This window comes from Pseudorasbora parva, chromosome 16 (genome assembly GCF_024679245.1).
Source record: "Pseudorasbora parva isolate DD20220531a chromosome 16, ASM2467924v1, whole genome shotgun sequence".
In the NCBI taxonomy this organism is placed as follows: Eukaryota; Metazoa; Chordata; class Actinopteri; order Cypriniformes; family Gobionidae; genus Pseudorasbora; species Pseudorasbora parva.
In genome coordinates this window covers 35,155,570-35,173,420 of record NC_090187.1, presented here as the reverse complement: position 1 = coordinate 35,173,420, position 17,851 = coordinate 35,155,570, and the positions used below count along the sequence as shown (strand labels likewise).

The window sequence follows — 17,851 nt, the reverse complement described above, 5'->3', positions numbered from 1 at the left end:
GGCCGCCCTAGCCTTCCCAGAGCCCATTGCAGGACTCGACCCCTCGCTCATTACTGGGTGGGGGTGGGGCAAGTGAGGAAATGATTACCTGTACGAATGGTCTGCATTTTTTACACAAGCTAGGTGTGCTTTTTAAAATGGAGAGACATACTGGTCATATGTTGGATGATAAATAAGCATTGCATTTTGATGCTTTCTGTAAATACACATTGGACTAAATGAGCATGCCTGGTGGAACTTAAAGGGTTAGTTCACCCAAAAATAAAAATGATGTCATTAATGACTCACCTTAATGTCATTCATCACCCGTAAGACCTCCGTTCATCTTTGTAACCAGTTTAATATATTTTATATTAGTCTGAGAGCTTTTCTGTTCCTCCAATGAAAGTGTATGCACACTATACAGTCCATCTCCAGAAAGGTAATAAAAACATCACCAAAGTAGTACAGATGTGACATCAGTTAGTTATTAAGAATCTCTTCTAAGATTTGAACGGTTATATATCAGAGTATTGATTCATGATTCGGATCGCCAATGTCACGTGATTTCAGCAGTTTGGCAGTTTGACACGCGATCCGAATCATGAATCAATAAGCTGATTCATAACCATTTGAATCTTTGTTTGCGGATAGAAAACAAACCTGGAAGAGAAGACAATGCTGAATAAAGTCGTAGTTTTTGTGATTTTTGGACCAAAAATGTATTTTCGATGCTTCAAGAGATTCTAACACATATGCACTACTTTTGATGATGTTTTTATTCCCTTTCTGGACATGGACAATATAGTCTGCATATGCTTGGATATGCTCTAGGACTAAATATAAGATATCTTAAACTGTGTTTCGAAGATGAACGGAGGTCTTACGGGTGTGGAACAACATTAGGGTGAGTCATTAATGACATAGATTTAAATTTTTGGGTGAACTAACCCTTTAAAGCCACAATCAATTACAAGAAAGAGTTATTATCATGCAGCCAATAGTGACTCAAAGAGTCATTCTTTATATTTTATTGATTTTTTCAAATATGTGACTTATATCAGCACAATACCGCATAGACAGTCGAGTTGTTTTGGGAAACTTTATAGCGTCAAACCATGTGGATAAAAAACATCAAATTTAATTCCAATTCCTAATTAAGAAGGCCAAGTTGCTTGCGCAATACAGAATGCCAAAACACAATACCGTGACAATTCAACGAGACATAAACAACATGATGAGAAACAAATATGCATGTCTTTTTTGGAATCTGTTGTGGGATACAACAGAGGTGGGCGCATAATTCTGCTATCTGCCATTGGCTGATGAGCATTTGTTTGCCTTGTTTACGTGTGTTATGTAAGGGGAAGAGGAAGTCGGTCATTCAGGACAGGAACACACACTCAAGGAGAGCTGTATGGTATAGTCATGATGGCACGGTCCTGCTTGTGTTATATTTACATGCTGTACATCTCTCCGTCAAACCCTCCCCCCCCCAAAAAACATAACATAACTGGAAATCAAACGAATGCCACACAGACACATGTATTCTTACACACGTATACGAAAGCACATCCTAACTCATCACCTCCAGGCCGCTGGGCTTCTCTTCAACATTCCTCAGCTTCCCCCTCCCGTCAAAGGGGTAGTTGAGCAGCCACTGCACTACAAAACCCAGGCAAGCTTTTTAAAACAGGATGTTTGGCTGAGGCCTCCTTCCCCTCAAATAAACAATCCGCAGAACCTGATTTTCTGGAGGCAGGGTGGAAGTACTCCAGTCACATTATTTCCACATCCCGTATCCTGGAGCACTTGGGGCCCTGGGGGAGTGTGGGCAGGCTCTGGGGCTGCGGTGGAAACCTGAGGCCCCGTGCCAGGCAACGGGAATAGGGGAGAGGGAGAAAAAAGATAAAAGGAGGCAAAGAGCGAGAGGGGGAGAGATACCAAGGCTGGCCGAGGTGAGGGAATATGAGGGGGGGAGGGCAAAAGGGTGGCCCAGCACTGTACACCCCACCATGGCTCATTTTTCACTGGCATAGTAACACTGTTACAGAGACAGGGCAGGGTGTGTGTGTCTGTATGTGTGTGTGTGTGTGTGTGTGGGACTGTTCTGTCTTTTTGTAATATGGACTGGCATGGATTCTTAGGAAAGAGAGTGGAAAAGGATAGCTAAAACAGAAACTGTCCCAATGCAGAACTGTTTAGTCTCTTAAAATTATACAACTCATTATTCATATATACTTCTGTTGTAAATGACGTAACACAGCTCCCATGATCCTAGTTTACCTCAGCAACGGACAAAACACAGGTCAGTTAAAGTCTTCACATCCAGAAAGGTCAATAATCAAAATAAACTTTTTACTCACCCTTATTTCTTGAACATAATGGGAAATTTGAATCGGTGCAATTATACTATTATAGTTATTGATATTTTGTTTTCATTTTATTTGTAGTATAATTTGTAGTCATTCTGGTATGTGTGTTTTGTTATAATTTACATAATCCTCCTCTATATTTACAAAATAATATTATCTAAAGCCCGTTCACAACACCCATGCATCGTGTTGCTCCCCCTACTGGATTGCAGGGTCAATATTTTCATAAATAAATTGGTAAATTTCATTTTTGGTGCAAACAAAGCACTTGTGTCGCTTCATAAAACTGAAGTTAAACCACTGGAGTCACGTGTATTACTTTGACATTGAAAGTATAAATTGTGTTGCTCCCAATGGAAGGACTTGGGACAGCTCTCTGATTTCATTAAAAATATCTTAAATTGTGTTCCGAAGATGAACGAATTTGGAACAACATAAGGGTGAGTAATTAACAACAGAGTTTTCATTTTTATGTGAACTATCCCTTTAAGATTAAGTAAAGACAACACAGTTTCGAATATGCAGAAGCTTAAATTAAATTTGAGCAAACAAGATTAACTTTAATGAGCAATCGTTTGGCTTCAGAATATTGGGATGATTTTTATGGTGCTTTCTCTGTGCTTTTTTTAGTGCTTGGTAGTCACTGTATGTTCCTGGACATTCATGTTCTCGCTGTATAGAAAAGAGCAGCATAAATATTCTTTATCATTTCGGTGAGTAAAGGATGACAGCACTTTCATTTTGGGGTGAATTACTCCTTTAAAAGCTCAAACAAATCTGAAAGATTTAGGCATTGACAATGAAAAGAATTTGAAATACAGTCTCTAGATATTTCAGGCATCTGCAAGACAGCTAATGAGGGAAGACATCACATGCCTTTTTAAGGCTGTTCAAAATCTATGGATGCAATCAAATCAGTGGTAATCAGCACCCTGTCACATGCTTCGATTACTTTGTTTAATTGTTGTACTTCCAGATGCCCTTTTCATGCACTGTAGAAAAGAGGTCAGACTAGATAGACTGACATGTGTGTAGTGCTGCCAGTTTATCTACAACAACAACAACAACAAAAAGTAAGATAAAAAGTCTGTTTTGTGATTTTCTAAGAGGGAAAGTATGTGATTATACTTGTGTCAGACCATCAGACCAAAACATCTACTGGCCTGTAAAATGTCAAAAACATAGACAAGAAGTTGTACAATCAACAACCAACAGATCCTTGTGCTAGCAATGCTCCCTGTTCCGCTCGGTTCGGATTCAACGACTTTAAAACTTCATGACACTAACTCCTTTTTTCACTAAAATGGTGCAAATGTCGCTCTGAACCAGCAGGTCTGAGCAGAGTCCGAATAGATCCAGAATGGACTCGAACACCAGAAGTAACACTGTATTGATGGTCACAGCCTTTAGTTTTCAGTCACAATGCTGATCAACTGTAAAGTTCAGTACAGTTGAATGAGGCAGCCACTGCTTTCCATTTTTAAGACATACGGCCCTGATAGATCTCACTTAGGGACGCCAGCCAGGCTGGGATCTACTCCCCAAAAACAGTGAGGGCTGTGTAAACATCACAAAGCACCAAGAAAGAGCCCAGAGTAAAATTACAGAACACCAAACCAATCCTCTCTATACCTGACTGAGCCTTTCCTCCTCAGGCCAGAACGGCTCTTCATAAACCTAACCGCACAGCCAACCCGACTGCCTTTCCTACATTCCCAAGAAAAAAATAAACACAACATACAAAGCATAATGGCACCACAGGGTTCCACAGAGGGATGTGGGGTCTCTCTTACAGCGATGACACAACCACAGCAAGTTCTCACTGTGATCGCAACGTCTCAGGGTATGAACACAAATGCGTGAAAACATGCTATATTTGCTTCCTTTTCCACATCTGGTGACAAATTCCAGTGGGTTTATTAGGGTGCATCTCTCAGCTGTATCACATCTACGACTGGTCTGAAAATGATTTGTAAACAGCCACTGGTCATCAGAGAGACTAATGATCACTGGGAAAACAATTCTACTGCTCTGCAGCAGGGATGTGCATCATACAGAATTCAATTGAGAAATATATATTTTTTCATTTCAATTAAATTGATGGCTACTACTAGCAAATAGAATTGCTCTGAGAAATTACAGTGAATTAGTTGTAATTCAAAGAAATTCATAAAGCTGCATGTCACTTTCAAAGGGGTGGTTGCATGCGATTTCATTTTTTTAACTTTAGTTAGTGTGTAATGTTTCTGCTTGAGCATGAACAGTATCTGCAAAGTTACAATGCTGAAAGTTCAATGCAAACGGAGATATTGTCTTTTAAAGTTATGGCAGTTTATTGCCTACAAAAACGGCTGGTTTGGACGACAACAAGCTTCTTCCCGGGTTGGTGACATCATAAACCATTGCTAGTCACCGCAGATGTGACTTCTGCCCGTAATGGTAAGGGCCGTGGTGTTTCCGGACAACCTGTACTTCGCACTTCAGCCAATAAAAATACATGAAACTACATTTGGCCATCTAACCAATCTAACACCATTGTGTTTTTAGGAGGGATGGGCTTCATAGAAGCAGGAAGCTAACGAGCCGTTAAGGCCCCGTCCACACGAAGCCAGCGCTTTCCTAATCCGATCTTTTTTTCCCCTCGTTTCAAGAAATATTTGCGTCCACACGAGATTACGAAAACGGACAAAAAAACGATGTAGTTTGCATGCCAGGCCAGTGTGTGGCGCTGTAATTCTGCCACAGAAATACACTAAAAACGGAGAAGAAGAGTTGTGGCTAGAAGGGGTATAGCAGTGGTCGGAGGTGAGGCAAAATCTCACAATAAAATAACAATAAATACATTTGCTACTTAACAGATGTGTTTTATTAATGCCTACACCTACCCCAACCCAAAACATACCCTTACAATAATGTAGATACGTTAATTAAATGACACAATATTGATGTGCGCATGCCCAGTGCCCGTAGTTGTATTCACCATGCCGGGCGTAGTGTGATGACATCACCGTTTCAGAAAATATATTCAGATTTACCCACTTTGGGACCTGGTTTCGAAAAATATCGGATTCATGCTTCTAAAACGCCCGATCTGTGTGGACGAAACGCTGATACGGTACAAAATTTAGACTTATACAGCTAAACGCGTCTCGGTGTGGACGGGGCCTAAAAGGCAGTGAAGACAGCGGTGTGGAATAAAGGTCAAATATAAGAAAAATATGGTGTTTAAGTTAAAAATTATACTGCGTCTGCACCCCGTAAACACAACCAAGCCTAGAAAAAAAACACGGAACCACCCCTTTAACAAGAAAAAAGTTTGTCAGATAGATTGATACACAGATAGTATATTATGGATGGATGGATGGATGGATAGAATCCAATTCAATTGAAATAACAATGCATGAACAATGACAAAATTGTGCCCACCATTATAATCATGCTGACATTCTCAGTCATCATCAGAAGCGCAGAGTACGAGGAGACCCACTCCCAATACCCAATACAGGGACTTGTGAACCACAAAGATCACAAGAACCCCAATACAGAGAGGAAACACAAACTCACATGCATGCAGTTATACAGGAAGCAATGAGACCTACTTCAAAAGGCATAATTCTGATCTCCACACGGCCACAACAAGGAGTGAGGAAACAGGTGGGCTGCATTACAACCCAGTCACAGCTACAGAATGTGACTGAAACACACACACACACATTTTTACAGACACACGTGTAGCACATCACGACCACATGCTTCGACGGCCCTGCTTTGAAAACATAGTGAACACTTAATCAATAGCTGTGCGTTGACACAGCGTAGACATCAACTGACAAACACGGTTGCTTTTAAATGAGAAACTGCGGGTGAAACGGCGAGCTATGGACATCCAGACACAAACAACACAAACAGACAGAGATGTACCCAAACACACAGGAGCGCAGACATCACAGACACCAACACAAACATGCAGAAAAATTCACACAGATTCCAGGACGTGCCAAAAAACAACCCAGCTGTGCACAAACACGCAAAAATGCTACATTTATGCGGGGAAGCTTACAGAAACTCAAAGATTTGAACTTTAAATGGCTTCAAATAAGCTCATTGAGGCAGCAAGACATCAAAGATCTACTACATAAATAGCTTCAGATCTTTCAAACCAAGACACCAAATTCTCTAAAATCTCGCCCTTAGGCGGCAGGGAGTTTTCATCAGACTCGTTGAGATGTGTTCTGTAGCTATTGTCAGACAGAGTGGATGAGTGTTCAGAGCAGGAGTTACACTCGCCCAGGGGGCTGCAATCTGCTCCCCTCCCACCTTCGCCCCCCTGGCCCCACTTTTAAGAGCTTTACTAGTTCCTGCATGTGGGTGGGGTGGGATAAGGGACTCAGAGTGGGTGGACGGCCATATGCATGAACGCTTTTAGATCCTAGAGTTTTTTTTTCTTTCTTTACAGGTAGCATAAATGAAAGGGATGAATTTCCATAAATCACCCTCTCCAAATCTCCATTCTGCCAATTCAATGGTTCACAACAAATTAGTATTAGCTGTACTGAAAAAGACTTGAATATGATGTGTTTTGCATTCTAACATGACTTCTTTGTACGGATACAGCGGTATTAATATTCCTGCCAGTATAATATTAAAATTCTATAAAATTTTGTCTTTAAAAATTACATAAAACAATGTTACCAAAACTTTTTAAAGCTTAAAGCGTTAGTTCAGCCAAAAATGAAATTGATGACTCACTCTAATGTTGTTCCACACCCGAAAGACCTCCGTTCATCTTCAGAACACAGTTTAAGATATTTTATATGTCTGACAGCGTATCTAAGTGTATGCACACTATACTGTCCATGTCCAGAAGGAAATAAAAATATCATCAAAGTTGTCCATATGTGACATCAGTTGGTTAATTAGAATCTCTTGAAGCATCGAAAATACATTTTGGTCCAAAAATAACAAAAACTACGACTTTATTCAGCATTGTCTTCTTTTATGATTCAGATCGCCAATGTCACGTGATTTCAGCAGTTTGACACGCGATCCGAATCATGAATCAATACGCCGATTCATTACCGTTTGAATCTTTATTTGAGGTTTGAAAACAAACACGGAAGTCAAGACAATGCTGAATAAAGTCGTAGTTTTTGTTATTTTTGGACCAAAATGTATTTTCGATGCTTCAAGAGATTCTAATTAACCAACTGATGTCACATATGGACTACTTTGATGATGTTTTTATTCCCTTTCTGGACATGGACAGTATAGTGTGCATACACTTGTATATGCTGTTGGACTAAATATAAAATATCTTAAACTGTGTTCCGAGGATGAACGGAGGTCTTACGGGTGTGGAACGACATTAGGGTGAGTCATTAATGACATAGATTTCATTTTTGGGTGAACTAACCCTTTAAGTTAGTGTTAGATGATGGCAAAAATAAAGACCCGTTCACACACTCTTAGAAGAAAAGGTTCTATATAGAACCTTAAAAGGTTATATCGGCACTACGTTTGAACCCTTAAAACGTTCACTGCAAAAAATGCTTTTCTTACTTAGTATTTTTGTCATTTTTGTCAAACATCTAAACATTCTTAAAACAAGAAGTATTTACTTGACCAGCAAAAGTAATTGTCTTATTTAGGGAAAAAATAACACAAAATGAAGAGATCTTTTGCTAAGATAAGAATTTTTTTTTTTCTTTGATAAGAAATGCTTTTTTTTTTTGCAGTGTTCTATATAGAACCCTTTTTAAGTGCCAAAAGGGTTCTTTCTTGTCATTATAGAACCCTTTTAGCATAAAAGGGTCTTTGGAGTATACTCAACTATACTTCTATATATAACCTTTTAAGGGTTCCAAATACGTAGCGCCCATATAACCTTTTCTTCTAAGAGTGCGCGCCGAGAATGATGACAATAGAGTTAACTAACGCGAACTATATAAGTATCCACACCAGTGAACATTGACGATATCAAAACGCTGAAGCTCTAGCTCGTTAAAGCAGCCTGGATTCTTATTGGGTATCAATGTTTATATTGTTCATTAGCTGGAAAAAATGGGGGGGGGGGGGGGGGAATCTCAATTCTTCCAAATATCTTCGTTTGTGTATAGCAGAACAAAGAAATGTATACAGGTTTGGAATAACTTGAGGGTGAGTAAATGATGACAGGTGAACTATCCCTTTAATAGTTTTAAATTCTACTAATTAATTTAGTAATCACAACGTTATAATATACAGTATAAAAAATGAATATTAATTTCCCAAAGATTACATTTAACAGTGTTAATAACATTTCTAAGGATAAGTGAGCATTAGAGATTTTAGAAATGTAAACTAAATATAAAAATAGGAGAATTAGCATGCATAATTAAATATTAAATATCAACAAACCACATGCATCCTATATTTGCTCTTGTTAAGTCAGTAGAGGACAATAATAAACATATCTAGTTCAAAGTTATCCTGCATGCAGGCTAAAAAGCCCTAACTATGTTCCTACAAGCAAATCATAGTTCACACAGACCCAATCCAGAGAAAAAAAACATCTCAGCAAGCATTTGAAACATCATTTGTTTGCGCAAGGAGTGTCGCCAGCCTGTGAAGTGGTGGTGACAGGGTGCATGAAGCCACAAGCTCAGGTAGCTCCTTCTGGGAAAGGGGGCAGATTGACCCGGTCTCTTTGAATGCTATTTCTAGCACTGCAAAACAAGGACTTAGCCTTTCTGTCTCTGCGGCCATGATCCTCCGCATACCCTGTGCGGTTCCAGTTTTATGAGAGAAACATGTTGGTTTCATTCCATAAGAGGGGAGTGTTTCATCTCAAACCGTGACACGAAACAGTTTCTCCTCTTTTCTCTCGGTGTGGCCCTTTCACAGGAACGAGGGGGGAAAAAGCCCACTCCGGTCAAGATAGAGCCATAAAGGCTGATACGTGTGTGCGTGTTCCGATACGCGCCGCTGTGTGTAGAGCGTATAACGTGACTCGCTGTGCTCGACTGTGTGTGTGTCCCTGCGAGCTTGGATCTTATTACAGTTTGATCCCACTCAAATATTTCTGAAAGAAAACAGAGGAGGGGAGGCAGGCTCTATGGCCAGCCAACACGGCCCACTGAACCTCTGCTGGGCTCACAATGAGAGCTTTATCTCCACCGCACTCTCTCCACTCCTAATGGCCTTTAATGAGGAGGAGCAAAGCACAACATAAAAACCAAATTACCTGCAAAGTTTGCTCGTTTATTCACACACACTCCATGGGAACCCGCAGAACTAAGGGCAGCGGAAGGTACGCCTTGATGTTTTCTTTGCATTTTAGACTTTTATTAAGCACTTCACCCATTCCTGGCCCTGCAAACGGATGCAAAACCGTGTCTACGGAATACCGCCGCTCAACTTTGAGATTTGTATTGCAAAAAAGGAGGCTAAAAGGGAAAACACCCTCTGCAAGCTCACAGCTCTCTCTTGCAAAAGGGGGAAAAAAGTAAATATCTGGTGCAAGGTCACCATCACAGACACGTAGACTTTGTTTGAACAATGATGTTACCACACGATCTCACCGGGGCTTGAAAAAAACAGCAAAAAGTCTGACAATGGTATCACTGGCCATGCTGACAGAGCAACACTACATTTCAGAGCCAGAATATTTTTAAATGAGAAAACTCACCTGAGAATTCCCCTTGGGTGACATTAGGCGAGCTGGCAGCCTCCGTTTCAGTGTAAGACAGTGTGGAATCTGACAGATCTGAGGGGATAAAGGATCTGGTTAGAGATGATTAGTTAAAAAAATCATTTTTGATTTGTACTGGTAGCAATCAATATGCCATTGTTTTAATTTAAATGTAATACATATATTATGTATAAAATGCTGTTTAAAATATACAGTAAAATATAAAATAATACAATTAATACAAATATAAATTACTATTATTTAAAAGGATGCATTAAATTGATTTTTATTTAAAATAAATTATTTTATTTTTAGTTTTCTATTCATTTAAGTATCCTGAAGAATCATTAGAAAACTTTTTTTATTTTTATGTTTTTATTTCATTAAATAAATGCAGCTTTGGCGAGCGTGAGATTTCAAAAACATTAATAAATCTTAACGGCCCCAAACTTTGAACAGTAATAAATTAAGTATAATTTATAGAGAGTTTTACATAAAGAAGTGTGTTCACTGGCAAATTAGTTATTGCTTTGCAATCGAGTATCATGAAGTTTCATTGATATTGGTATAAATGTTGAGCAGAAGTGTGTGTTATCAAGCTGCACTCTGCCTTCCGAGATGCTGATCTCTAAAAAAAGCAATCACAATTAACAAGCCGAGCTGCAAACCACCAAAGCATCAGTTCCAGATGGTACCCTCTCTCCACCCCACCTCTTGTCAACAGTGTGCCCGAAGTTGAGCTATGGCACTGAGAGGATATCCCAGCCCAGTGCCAGGCCCCAGCATCCCTCACAACAGACAGGGCCGAGCCCAGGCCGGCTCCAGATTGGCATGCTGAAAATGGGCCTACCGGATACTGGCTGCAGGCTCTCAGTTGGTCACTGTGCCTAATTGTCACCATTAAAATTCTTCACGTTGTTCTACTTTTTGCTTCCCCTTTGGCTCTCCGTAAAGCCAGGGATTCAACCAGTGGATGACAACTGATGGCACAGACTTATTTTGGCTATAGGTCATTTTATTAAATTCGTCAGTAAATGATCTCCCATCATCTGTTCCCTCAGTATGTGCATGTACGTTATAATTTACAACAACTTAAATAAATACATATTGCATCAGCAATTAGAGCGTGCATGAAACTTACCCAGTGGCTTGTGTTCTTCGCTGGGGGAAAGTCTTGAGTATGGAGGAGGGGGTGACTCTAAAATATGACAAGAGTATGAAAATATAATTGGAATTGAAAAACATGGGGAAATTAAATATAGATATATTCCTTAATCCTAACAGACAATTGTGCAGACAATTGGAAAATGTATGCATTAGTTCATATGGAATCTGCATATACAAAACTGCAAAATTACAAAAACCAAAATTCATTTCTGCAGAATTAAAACGATCTAAACATCCCCATATTCATATTATTATTCACATTTTATCATTCTGGAGTTAGATTCCCCAGAATAGAATCACACAGATTTTCCCCAAAATCAGAGCAGATGTGAGAGAGAGTCTACTACACAGGTTCTGCATGTTATACATCAACATTTTGCAACAAATATTACAACAGAAAACATAAATAATTATTAAGATAAAAACTTAATATATATCTTGTCAGCAGCTCAGTTTAAAAACATTCATTCTCTGGTGTGTATACGATGACCTCTATGTTTTTATTATTATTTTTACATAGAATATATATATATATATATATATATATATATATATATATATATATATATATATATATATATATATATATATTTTTTTTTTTTTTTTTTTTAAATATACCTTGGATATATATATATATATATATATATATATATATATATATATATATATATATATATATATATATATATATATATATATATATATATATATATATATAATGCTGAATTTGGGCAGGTCTATAAAGAACATTTTTGTAAATGCACATACACAATAATAATGTGCAGGAGTTAAATATAGCCTATTATTGGACTGTATCAGGGGCGTTTCTAGGATTTTTATTTTAGGGGGGCTCAGCCCCCAGTGAGGGTAGGTCTGTAGAAAAAATGGTAACACTATTTAGTTTAGGGTCCAAATTGCGCTATTAACTAATAGCTTACAAACATGCATACCCAGAAGATATTGGCTGTTTATCATTACTTATAAAGCAAATATTAATACCTTAATGCATGGCCATACTGTACATGCAATTATCATACCCAATAATGTAGGCAGGTTTATAATAACCAAGATCCCAAATGTTAGGAGGTTCTAATATGGTCCCCCGAGAAAATTTTCATTTCTATGATCTACATATGAGCATTTTATGATGTTCTGAAGGCCAAAAAATGTGATAACAATAGCTTGAAAACCATGTCACTGGGCAGTATTTTATTTGTCTTTCTTATGTCCACATCTCTCGTTTTCTCTGTTTTTATCTTGCCCTGTCTCTTCATAACGCTGAGCTTTGACTGTTTTTTTCCGTTTTCGTCAGTGAATAAAGTGAACATATGGTTTACATATTAACATACTGATATTTATGTTTCATGAATAATTTTCTTAGACACGTTAATTTACTGTTTATCAAAGTTTTAAGTTTATTAAAATCACAGTATGAACATTCATATAGGCTACTAATCTTATGCCCAATACAGGCTGAAAAAGCTGATGTTTGTTTTCATTTACTGAATGTTACAAATAGAATTATATTAATTTACAATATATACACATTCATTATTAAACTTACACCTAATCTGATGAAAATGGCTTTGTTAATATTTTCTGTTAAGGCATTATGAATCACATATTGGCATATTTCCAGTTAAAAATGTCTAAAAATTAGACACAACAAGTTTAATCATTTGCCTAAATATTTTTTTCTTTTGATTAACATTTCTGACTTAAAGCAGACGCTGTCAAACATGAATGTTTAATTTAGCTGCATTTATCTTACTTGACGTCGAGTTGCTCTACTAAAATTTGCGCTCAGCCTCAGCAGTTTCTGTGTGACCATAAAGCCCGCCTACTCTGATTTGATTGGTTTTATCAAATATTTTGACATTGACGAGCGGTGACAGACCAATGACGCTCAGATTTACACACACACACACACACACACACACACACACCTCTGCTTCTGACGTGCGCTGCGCTCTGCTCAGAGCCGCTGCGGATTGGAGAGACAGACTAAAAAAAACGGGACGAAGCCGAAGCCTGCCACCAGTTTCATATGTTTTAAGGTTAATCACATATTTTTTAGGGGGGCTGAGGCATAAGTTTAGGGGGGCTGAAGCCCCCCTAAAAAGGGCCTAGCAACGCCTATGGACTGTATACAAATATTTCATTCATTTTAATCTTTCTGAGACAAATTTCATCTGAAGCTGAATAAAACACCACCTGATTTTAAATGATTCACCATTTAATGGCATGGACATAAATCTGATAATTTTTCCATTTATTAATGCAAAAACTACTTGTATAAGCCTGTATATAATTACGTTTTCATTTTTTTTCTCCAAAGCGCAAAAACGAATCCATTAAAAAAGAAAACGACAAAAAAAATCGACGGCACGAAGGGGGAAAAAAAAGTATCTGGACAAGTAATGACCTCGCCTTTTGGTAGTTGGGGAAAAAGAAACGCATAATATGGACTGTCTCTTTAAGAGTGGCGGCAGTAATTGCCAGGATCCTAAACTCAGTCACTCAGATACACAGCGAGTCAGTCTGGCGCCAGTTGTATGCAAACTGTATATTACCGCCACTCCTTCACCTAAATAGCACGAGGGGACCTCCTTAGGAACGAAAAAAGCGACTTTTAAAGCGCAACTTGAAACTGATATCATTTCAAAGTGATAAAGTCTTCGTTTAAAAGGGGAAGCGTAAATACTGCCATCTCAATCTACAACAAACACCAACCAAAATAAAAGTATTTATCGCTAAACACTGATTAACAAAACCCGTAGGTGAAGATCGTTTCTATGTAGCCCTTGCTAACTACATTGAAATGTTTGCCTAAACACTGTTTAACGTGATAAATGCTCTCACAGGCATAGGGCAACGTCTGAACAATGGGATTTCTCTCTTTAACGTCGTCTGTGGAAATTAACCTTGAAAAAACCCGTCAAAACCATTGATGGAGTTTGAAGATTGAGAGGGCTCTGTTGTTCAATCGCATGAAAGAAATACCATCTTCATGGGGACACGCATGAGCGCCTGTGAGCTATGTGTGTCTCTACAGAGAACAGAGGGGAGAGAGAGGGGCTGCCGAGCTGACTGTCTCCCTCAAGCGTCTCTGCTCTGAGAAACTCCAATAAAACGCCGAGCAAAGAGTGTAATTGTCAGTTTGAAGCCTTTGATTAAACTGTATCTCTTAATATGTGAGGATTTATTATGGAAAAACTGACTTATAGGTTGCCAAGTGCCTCGGGTTTCCTCACAAGATATCAATCTATACTGTCAGTGAATGCTTCTAAACTTTATGTTAACCCATCAATCTGTGGGATTTTACTCTACTTTGCTTCTTCTTTATTTTACACTAGATTTGGTTGATAATATAAATATGTCAGAACAACATCTAAAATGTAGAAATGAACATGAGCCTTGTGAGAGGAAAGAATCCAGCAGTTGACTTCACTAGACATGGCTGAGAAACTGGTCAGAATAAAAACGTTCAAGCTTCTGGTAAGATATTTTCAGCCACACAGCCAGTGTTTACAAGAGATTAGACTCTAGGAAAATTCTCTAAAACAAATGAATAGGCTATAATAACTACCCTCTAACCAAATATTCTTCTACTCTATGTTTGAGGCAACTATTTGGAGAAGACCAGGAGAAAATGTATAAACCCAGTATAGCCTCATTTTATCAAGGATAAGCTCACAAATGTTTAATTCAGTAACATGCAATTAAGAGGTCATGTATTTTATGTGTAGGTTAATTATGTTTTTATTTTATTTCTGCCAATGTAGCTAGTAAGCTTCATGGTAGCCTACTTGATTGTTGGAAAATAATAAAGTAGCAGAAAATAAAAAAATGTACAGTAGCCATATCTGGTATGGATAATGTGCAAATTGTAATTCTTTAAGTCACTGTAGTCATTGCTGTATAATTAAAGCACTTAAACGTAGCCTATAATTGCTTACATTTTAGTTAGAACATTTTATCACTGAAAAGAAAGCTAAATTCTTCTTTGCTACTGCACTCAATTTTATCAATGGCATTCTGTAGTATATGAATCACTGTAACAACACAGCCTCAATGCAACTGTTGGGGAAACCCTGAGGAAAGACCTTTGGCATTAGAGCAGGTGTAAAGTTAAGCTTAATAATGAGGAAAATATAGTCAGTTTAAGTCGTCGATGGGGTCTTCGCTTACCTGGCCCACAGAGTCGGCTGTAATGATATGGATTGCAGCACACTACCGGACCGTCCTGAGCTCCGAAGCTCTTGCACTCACAGAGCGCTTTAAGCTGGGCCGTGTGCTGCAGGTCTGACCACCGATAAAGCTTACAGATGAGAAGCTGTGGAGGAGCCATGTGGCCGCCTAACCGCAGCTCGGTCCGCGATACCATTACGCAGTCGCTCGGCATCCCTCCTTTGGACTCCACGGCTTCCAACAAAGTATCCAAGGTTTTCTCCTTTAGCCTTTTTAATAGCGAATAGGTTGCGGTCTTGAGCTCCTGCTCCATGACGGAGCGAGGTTTCGTCTCCTGGCTCTCAAGAGGACCGGGGTCCCGAGAAGAACCAATGTTCCTCAGCACGAACTGGCACGAGCCAGGCTCTGGGTTTCTAGATCCAGAATGATGGTCCCGATCTTTAAATAAACAGCAAGTGACTGTTCTACAATCGCTGTCCTGCACAGACCGAGGGCTTCCCACCGTGCACACCGTACCCCCATCTTGGTCCAAAACGCCCCCTGAGGTGCCACCACCGCTGCTCTCGGTGGGATTCCTCGTACACACTTCCCCATAGTCCACGCCAGGCGACCCGCTCGGGGTCATCGGTCTGAACTCCGTCTTGGGAATTTTCTCTGGGTTGGTGCCAAGCAGATCGTCTCGAGACCCCTCGCCGCTTTTGCCATATCCATCGCCCCCCTCTTTATCTGGAATCAAACGGCTTCTCCAGAGTCGCCGCACAAGACCTGAGCGTTTCGTCCTGAACATACGACAACTTGAAACTCTAGATGAGTTATTTACGTTCAGATCTTAGCGATTTAAAACTATTTCTGAGCTCGTGCAACATTAATGTTGGTCGAATGCCGTGCAGCGCGTGCACAGAGCCGAGCACCGTATATTGGTGGCAAAACCACAACATTAGTTTTGAAGGCACAATGTTATATTGCATTAAAACAGAAAACGTCATACAACCGCAAGGCTACACAGAAACGCATTCATCTTAGAAGAGCGCTGTCAGTAGCCTACATGTGAACAACGTTTGGAAAGTTTTTAGATTTAAAATGCACTACGGGCTTAACTACAACAAATACATTTGCTGTAAAACAAAACAAAAAAGCCCACGCGAAAAGCTACACTAGTCGCGCGCTCTCAAATGTTTTCGGACTTTGAAACGCGTTCGAATCCACTCTTCAACAGCGGGTCTGGTGACATGAATGAAGCTGCTCCTCGGCGAATTAAATCCACAGACAATTCCTCACAGAATTCACTATTCCGGTTGTTTTCCACTATTCCAGCGAACTCTTTTTTTTGCGATCCAAAAATATCCTTGTGCGCGCGCCGGGGCCAGAAAAGGAACAATCCGTGGACTTATAGTGTGCTTCTGGTTCCGTGTTCAGACCTGGTCAAACTGCAACCCAGATCTCTCTCTCTTTCTCCGTTTCTCTCCCTTTTTCCTTTTTTTCTTTCCCTGTCACACACACACATATACACACACACATAGGGCCCCCGAGGAGAGCGATGGAGCCATTGGCTGACTACCATCATGTGCTAGTCTAGACACTTTGGCGGCTCTGAGCTGCACTGATTGTTGCGCAAACAAGGTTTCAAGTTTCTTAACTCTTAAAGGCGTAACATCCATCTACTTCTATTTCTTCATATATCCTAAGATGATTGTTTATTCTAAGCAGAGGAAGAATTGCGAGTAAATTAGAACTAATGTAAAAATCCAAGAATTATTTAACAAACATTTCCAAGATGATGTCAATGCAACTTTACTGCAGTCATAACTTAAGATTTGTGGAGTCGGAAGCTGTTTGCACGTGGCTACACTATAACTTACCACTTTTCTTTTCTTTTTTAAATACAAAAAATCAAGGATATATGCATAAGACATTCTTCAATGGCATCTGCAAGGCATAATAAAAGTCTTTAAAGGTGCACTCAGAAGGTTTTTATTTATAGCCTATCTAGCAGCCTCTTATTTCTGCAAAACTACCAGTAATTTTGGACTTTACACTGACTCCTATAAGGACTGGATGCATGAAATTTGCTTATCTTTATCTATATTTTCTCATACATGAGAATATGGAACAACTATGACCTCTAAACAGAGCGATTTCGCAGTGCTGTGGCTGTATTATTATTATTTTTATGATTAATTGTAGTAATTAATTCACTTGGATGAGATGGTGTCAACATGAAGGTGTCCATGAAAGGGCAACCTTCTCTGTGTAGAATAAAGCAGCTGTTTATTATATCTTAGTTAAACATGAGTGATCACATTAATGACATTTCTCAAACGTGCTATTCATTTCTTTATCAGTTAAATATTTTTAATTAGTAAGAATTACTGAGTATAAACATTTGTATCGTGTATATATATATATATATATATATATATATATATATATATATATATATATATATATATATAAAACGTATACATTTTCT

The 17,851-nt window shown here is 38.9% G+C and overlaps 1 protein-coding gene across 1 annotated transcript in view; it reads right to left on the bottom strand.

Annotated features, from left to right (window-relative positions):
• smad6b (SMAD family member 6b) overlaps positions 1-16,899 on the bottom strand; it is a 34,164-nt gene extending 17,265 nt beyond the window's left edge. Inside the window, exons 1-3 of the mRNA XM_067420495.1 lie at positions 15,382-16,899; positions 11,165-11,221; positions 10,021-10,098 (exon numbers count right to left, since the gene is read on the bottom strand). Of these exons, the coding sequence (XP_067276596.1) occupies positions 10,021-10,098; positions 11,165-11,221; positions 15,382-16,168 (922 nt within the window). The 5' untranslated portion in view covers positions 16,169-16,899. The remainder of the gene's footprint in view (positions 1-10,020; positions 10,099-11,164; positions 11,222-15,381) is intronic.
• Between the last annotated feature and the right edge of the window lie 952 nt (positions 16,900-17,851).